The sequence below is a fragment of the Macrobrachium rosenbergii genome, chromosome 47 (assembly GCF_040412425.1).
Source record: "Macrobrachium rosenbergii isolate ZJJX-2024 chromosome 47, ASM4041242v1, whole genome shotgun sequence".
Lineage (NCBI taxonomy): Eukaryota > Metazoa > Arthropoda > Malacostraca > Decapoda > Palaemonidae > Macrobrachium > Macrobrachium rosenbergii.
The window spans coordinates 20,323,526-20,331,025 of NC_089787.1; the positions used below are offsets into that span (position 1 = coordinate 20,323,526).

At 38.6% G+C, this 7,500-nt stretch overlaps 1 protein-coding gene across 3 annotated transcripts in view; it reads right to left on the minus strand.

The window, feature by feature from the left end:
• Pka-R2 (cAMP-dependent protein kinase type II regulatory subunit) overlaps positions 1-7,500 on the minus strand; it is a 265,110-nt gene that overhangs the window by 168,870 nt on the left and 88,740 nt on the right. For 2 of the 3 annotated variants that reach the window (XM_067090120.1, XM_067090121.1), the window contains exon 2: positions 7,091-7,500. This exon is cut by the window's right edge and continues 1 nt beyond it. The exons of the other annotated variant lie outside the window; for it this stretch is intronic. In XM_067090120.1, coding sequence (XP_066946221.1) covers positions 7,091-7,421 — 331 coding nt within the window. In that variant the 5' untranslated portion in view covers positions 7,422-7,500. The remainder of the gene's footprint in view (positions 1-7,090) is intronic. 3 annotated transcript variants of the gene reach the window in all.

Consider the following 7,500-nt stretch of genomic DNA (forward strand, 5'->3'; position numbering starts at 1 on the left):
TATTGGTAACTAGAAGACGGGATTACCAACGTAATCAAATGACCAGTCATGATTTTAGGTTCCTTGGTTTGCAGAACGATGACCGTCAACAAAATTCCCCATCAGAGAGAAATTTACATATCTTTGCGTTTCATCACTAATTTAGTTTTTTTTTTTTTTTTGGCGGGCGTCAATGGCAGATTCGTAGCTATTTTCAACAAGTAACGGGGCGTGAACATGACTGCTAATTTCCAGTTGGGGATTTTCTTCAGAGCTCATAACTTGAGGCTCCACAGTTGGTACAACTGGTGAATGTGGCACGTTTACCAACAATATCACTTGAGAGCAAACAGGAACACAAGTTCACTGGTAACAAATTTTATTAGTATCCTTGGATTTTAGCAACAGTTGTACTATAAGGAATACCAAAAAGATCATTATGAAAATGAACTACTCATCGTCAATTTTCAAATTCAATCAAGATTCATATGTTGGTAGCATCGACAATAGTGTCAGGATTACCAACATGACTTACATGACTCACACCAACAATGCTGATTTGACAGTAAAGGTTTGTCCTTGCACCTCGAGACCAGTGGTCTAAAATGACATTCAATACGAGAATTTCTTTTCAAATTTAAACTGACTCAGAACAGTATGTTAACACGAAGAATGGTTTATCTATGAATTGTGGAGATAAGATAATGGAACAGAATTCGAGAAGGCCATTTTGATATCAAGTGTCCTTATAGCCATATAATAATAATAATAATAATAATAATAATAATAATATGTAATAATAATAATAATAATAATAATAATAATTCGCAAAAGCCATTTTGATATCAAGTTTCCTTATAGCCAAATAATAATAATAATAATAATAATAATAATAATAATAATAATAATAATAATAATAATAATAATAATAACACAATTCGAGAAAGCCATTTTGATAAATTTCCTTATTAATAATAATAATAATTATAATAATAATAATAATAATTTACCGCTAATATGCGCTACACTCCACACAATAATTAAACTAACGACGAAACTAACTTACATTCACCAAGTAATTACTCACTCAGTAAACAAAAAATAAATAAATGAAAGAAAATAACATGAAAAAAGAAAATATTCTTGTAAGTACTACGCCACAAGGCTATGAGAGACAAGTAGATAAAAAATCTGGTCAAGTTGCAAAGTTCAGGAACAATATTTCTTTGGCCTGTCTACAGCAAAATTCAAGGACTGAAAAGTCTGAGAGATTGAGAACAATGCTTAATGTTGTAAAGAGTCAACTACAGAACAACCTTAAGCTTTAAAACACTGGTTACAGATGACAGAAACTTGCAAAGGTCATTCGTTACATGGTACAGAGGCTGACACACACTTGAAGGCAGAAGCTATGGTGCAGACCAGGTTCTGAAACCACAGACTAATGTCTGAGACCATAGACAAAGGTCTGAGATCACAAACTAAGGTCTGAAACCACAGACTAATGTCTGAGACCATAGACAAAGGTCTGAGATCACAAACTAAGCACTGAGGCCACAGACCAAGTTCTGAAACCACAGGCCAATGTCTGAGAAAAAGACCAAAGTCTGAGATCACAATCTATGCTCTGAAACCACAGACCAATGTCAGAGACCATAGACCAAGGTCTGAGATCACAAACAAAGCTCTGACACCACAGACCAAGGTCTGAAACCACAGACCAATGTCTGAGACCATAGACCAAGGTCTGAGATCACAAACTAAGCTCTGACACCACAGACCAAGGCTTAAGGCCACAGATCAGTAGTTGAAAAGCCCGCAGTCCTTTCTACAGTTGGAAACAAAAGGTAAGGCAATGCATATCACCCTGAAAAATGTTGGTGGAATGTCTGAACATAAAAACATAAATAGTTTACAGCTCTCTCTGTCTCCACAAATACTTTCCACGGGCGACATACTGATAACACTACACCCTAAAGTTTCAGAAGGCTTTATCTTATCGATACCATAAACGGTTGCGCTATAGCTTGAGACCATAACCTCTTTATTACTATTATTATTATTCAGAAGATCAACCCTATTCATAAGTAACAAGCCAAGTACAGGGGCCACTGATTTGAAATTGAAGCTTCCAAAGAGTATTTTTATTATTATTATTATTATTATTATTATTATTATTATTATTATTATTCAGAAGATGAACCCTATTCATATGGAACAAGCCCAACAAAGGGGCCACTCACTTGAAATTTAAGCTTTCAAAGAATATTATTATATTATTATTATTATTATTATTATTATTATTATTATTATTATTATTATTATTATTATTCACAACATGAACCCAATTCATAAGGACCAAACCCACTACAAGGAGACCAAAGAATATGGTATTCATCAGAAAGAACTAACAGAGGATGATGAGAAATAAAGAAAGAACGGATCACTTATAAAAAAAATGAACAAGGAACAGAGGCAGTATACGACACGACCCGTACAAACATTATTCGAATATCTCTCTCGATCGCCTCTTCCGATTTCTCTCGACTCTCGAGTATCTAATGAGGTTCGGATGAGGCTCGGAATCTTGTGAGGGGGGGTTTGAAACCCTTAGACTTTGCACCGCCATCAGCCGCGTTCAACTAGTCATCTTGAGTGACAATTTTCCGACTCTTCTCGCTGTAATGAGGCGCCATTGTACATCGTGGAAGCGACGTGGCAGCGTCTCGGATAGAGGTAATTTTGAAGCTGAGAGAGAGAGAGAGAGAGAGAGAGAGAGAGAGAGAGAGAGAGAGAGAGAATTTCCTCACTTTTTGGGGACAACCTAAACCAAAGCAAACTTAAATAAAATTTTTAAAAACTTTAATAAAATTTTTTTAAATTAATGAAATTATTCCTTCTCAATTGGGATATAAAACTGGGCTTAGAATTTCAAAGGCCGAGTACTGGGACCTACGAGGTCACTCAGCGGTAAAAATAATGTAGAAACGATTGTTAGGGGAGGGCAGAGGAAAGTAAGGTGGAGGAAAAGGAATATGAACGGAGGCACAGTAAATAGAATGAAAGGGGTTGCAGCTAGGGGCCGATGGGACGTTGCAATGGACCTTAAAGTAATGCCTACAGTGCACCGCATGAGGTGAGCTGACGGCAATGACACCCTACAGGATTATTTAGGTTATGAACCATATATATATATATATATATATATATATATATATATATATATATATATATATGTGTATGTGTGTGTGTGTGTGTGTGTGTGTGTGTGTGTGTGTGTGTGTAGGCCCTATATATATATAGATATATAGATAGATAGATAGATAGATAGACAGATAGATAGATATATAGATAGATATATATCTATATATTTTCACTGACATCATCGTGGATTCCTCCACCAATATAATAATAATAATAATAATAATAATAATAATAATAATAATAATAATAATAATAATAATAATAATAATAATAGCAACAACTCTAATTACAATACTGTTCCCCGTCATCCACTCCGAATCATTATCATTATTATTATTATTATTATTATTCCGCCAACACACAACCGCCACATCAAACGGAAGGGAAAACGAAAATCAGCCACTCCTGGGCGAACTTCGTGAACGCACCCTGGTACCGTATGAACGCAACCCAAAATGTCAACAAAACACTCGCGCCTCCGGTGAAGAAAACGGTAGGAGGAGGAATTGGCAAATAATTAGTAAAAGGAGAAAAATGCAAGAATGGGCGCAGAGAGGAAAAGAACGAATAAAAAGAGATGATTTCCAAAAGAAAGAGATGTTTCAATAAGGGCCGAGTTCATTTGAATTTTCATTTGCATCGATATAAGGTCGGTTGCCAGGAGATGATTATGGTGGTGATGAGAGAGAGAGAGGGGGAGAGAGAGAGAGAGAGAGAGAGGGAGAGAGACTGAGAGAGAGTCAGATTCATTCTCTCTCTCTCTCTCTCACTCTTTCTACCGAATGACTGTCTGTAGATTTCTCTGACTCTCTCTCTCTCACTCTCTCTCTCTCTGAATTACTGAATGACTGTCAGTATTCATTCTCTCTCTCTCTCTCTCTCTCTCTCTCTCTCTCTCTCTCTCTCTCTCTCTCTCTCTCTCTCAACATTTCTACCGAATGACTGTGATATTCATAATCTCTCTCTCTCTCTCTCTCTCTCTCTCTCTCTCTCTCTCTCTCTCTCTCTCTCTCTCTCTCTCAACATTTCTACTGAATGACTGTGATATTCATAATCTCTCTCTCTCTCTCTCTCTCTCTCTCTCTCTCTCTCTCTCTCTCTCTCTCCCTCTCCAAAGGACAAACGCTCAAACGCGTACTCAAAACTGCTGTGACCTTTGCATGCAAGTCGCCAAAAACGACAAAATATAAAACAAAATTGCGATGACAGAACCAACGATCCCCGGATCAATTCTGGTTCCTGATTGGCTGATTCTTTAATCTTACCCACCAATCATATCCCTTGCCTTTTGCACCGACGAGAAAAGACATATGATTACCAGAAGGTAATTCCGTGGCAATGCTGAGAGAGAGAGAGAGAGAGAGAGAGAGAGAGAACAGAGAGAGAGAGAGAAGAGAGAGAGAGAGAGGATGATTACTCTCTCTCTTCTCTCTCTCTCTCTCAGACATTAATTTGTAACTTTTGTTAACAATGATGACAGACAGAATGAGAGAGTATGATTACAAGAGAGAGAGAGAGAGAGAGAGAGAGAGAGAGAGAGAGAGAGAGAGAGAGAGAGAGAGAGAGAGAGAGGATGATTACCAGACATTAATTCGTTAACAATGATGACAGACAGAATGAGAGAGTATGATTACAAGAGAGAGAGAGAGAGAGAGAGAGAGAGAGAGAGAGAGAGAGAGAGAGAGAGAGAGAGAGAGAGGAGATTAGAGACATTAATTCGTTAACAATGATGACAGACAGAATGAGAGAGATGATTACAATGATGAGAGAGAGAGAGAGAGAGAGAGAGAGAGAGAGAGAGAGAGAGAGAGAGAGAGAGAGCTCATTAACTATGAGAGAGAGAGAGAGAGAGAGAGAGAGAGAGAGAGAGAGAGAGAGAGAGAGAGAGAGAGAGAGAGAGAGAGCTCATTAACAATGATGGAGAGAAAGAGAGAGAGAGCTCAGTAATAATGAGAGAGAGAGAGAGAGAGAGAGAGAGAGAGAGAGAGAGAGAGAGAGAGAGGATGATTAACAGACATTAATTCGTTAACAATGATGACAGACAGAATGAGAGAGTATGATTACAAGAGAGAGAGAGAGAGAGATCAGTAATAATGAGAGAGAGAGAGAGAGAGAGAGAGAGAGAGAGAGAGAGAGAGAGAGAGAGAGAGAGGGTAAATCACAGGAAGATATAATGTAATTTCAGACTGAAAATCAGTAAAAAAAAAAAAAAAAAAAAACTCCACAAATCCGAAATCCTTCCTTTCTCAATTCTGTGAGACCCTTTCCGACCGACTACGATGTGGCTTCTGAATTCTCTTCCTTCTCCTGTTTCCCTTACAATCCCCCGTGCAACTGGAACTTCAAAGGTTCAAGCAAAGTTGCAAAGCATTACTACCCTGACACATATTTTTTTGATATATTTTAATAATTTACTGACATTTTTATTTATTTATTTGTTAATTCATTAAATCTTTTTTCCTTTCATAATAACTAATCTCTTCTTTCTATTTCCTATTACTTTCTTTTTACTTCTTTCTAATGAACACCTTAATGACTTGTTCCATAAGAATAGTGGTTCATCTTGTGAATAATAATAATAATAATAATAATAATAATAATAATAATAATAATAATAATAATATCCTTTGGAAGCTTGAATTTCAGGTCAGTGGCCCCTGTGGTGGGCTTGTTCCACGTGAAATAGGTTCATCTTTGAATAATAATAATAATAATAATAATAATAATAATAATAATAATAATAATAATAATAATATAATAATAATAATCTTAGGTCTTCGAAATTATGTTGGATTAGATTAAGTTAAGTAGGCAATGGTTGGGTTCTATTTATGTTAGGTTAGGTAGGAAAGGTTAGGTTCGATTTTCCCAAATACTCCGTTGCACTCCACTCCCTACCCTTTACAGACGAGCCAAAGGCAGCGCAAACAATTCCCCCCCCCCCCTCCGTAATTCACACAAACTCCTAATTACGGCAGAGGCCGTTGTCGAATTTCGAAGACCGTAATTAAGCGTTTACGAGGTGTAATTATAGTTAACCCCCGTCTAGCGTGCCAGGAACTCGTGGCCCGGGGCGGTGCAGACGGTACTAAATTACGTTGCATGGCCTTTGAAAAAAAAAAAAGCAGCATCGTGCACAGTCAATAATTGCAACCCTGTTGCATAAACACGTGCAATTAAGGCTTCCGTGAGCAGCGTCTGGTGGCTGCATTGTAGACTTCGTCAATATGTACGATAACCGGGAGCCATCAGCGAGAATTCTATCCTAATTGTACGATGCTTCCTCGGCCACGTATACGATGGCGAAGGTTTTTACAGCTATTTTATATATATTTTTCCCCCTTTCTCTAAACAGCTCGTTGTACCGATACAACGATTCAGGTTTCTGATGATACATACGTCTATATAGGCCTGATTTTGCGAAAATGTGAGCGCAAATCCATCGAAAAATAGTGTAGGTGAAAAAATGAAGACTTAACTGTGCTACCGCGGTCTCGTTCCCGCCCAGTCATCGATCGGAATATTCACCGCCTTTTATTCACGCTTTTGTTTATGTTTCTGTACTTTGTTTATGTTCACGGTATTTACCGTCTTTTGCTCGTGTTTTTACGATCATCCCAAGGGCTGGTTCTAAACACGGCGTCTATTTTTTGCGAGTAAACTGGTGGTTACGAAGACAGAGGAACGCGGTAATACTCTTCAGTCTTACCAAAGTACTAAAGTTTGTCGCCTTAGATACAAAAATCGACGGTTTAATGGCGACAATGACAGTTGCATACGCGTCAGTATTCTTCAATTTTACAACGTAATCATTTTCGTCACTGCAGGCCTAGAAAAAATCGACTGTTTAATGATAATAATTATAATAATTGTGAAAAAAGTTAACCACTCAAAGGACGAGTCTCACCTAACTCATCCGCGGCGTCCTGACTCGGGCGCAGATCGTCCCCGTTTTCTGTGATGTAGTAATCGCGATTAAGGGAGACTCGCGTATCCTGACTTCCCCATTCTTCCTGTCGCACCTCGGCAGGAGGCCCGTCCGTACGGTCGCTGTTGAAGAGGTTGTTTCGCTCTTCCCGGCTCCTGGAGGAGCTCTTCGGGGGAGTCCCCGGTGGGTACGTCGGGGAGGGCAAATCAGCTGGCGGGGCGACCTCGGGGAGGAACTCCACGTTGGTGGAGAAGCGGAGGTGCATAGGCTCCACCCGGGCGGATTTTTTCTTCTTGCCGAAACGGAGCATGGTCGCGACGCGTCGTTGGAGAGTTTCCCTTCAAATGACGAGAGACACGTCTTGTCTTTACTTCAAATTCTCTCTAAAC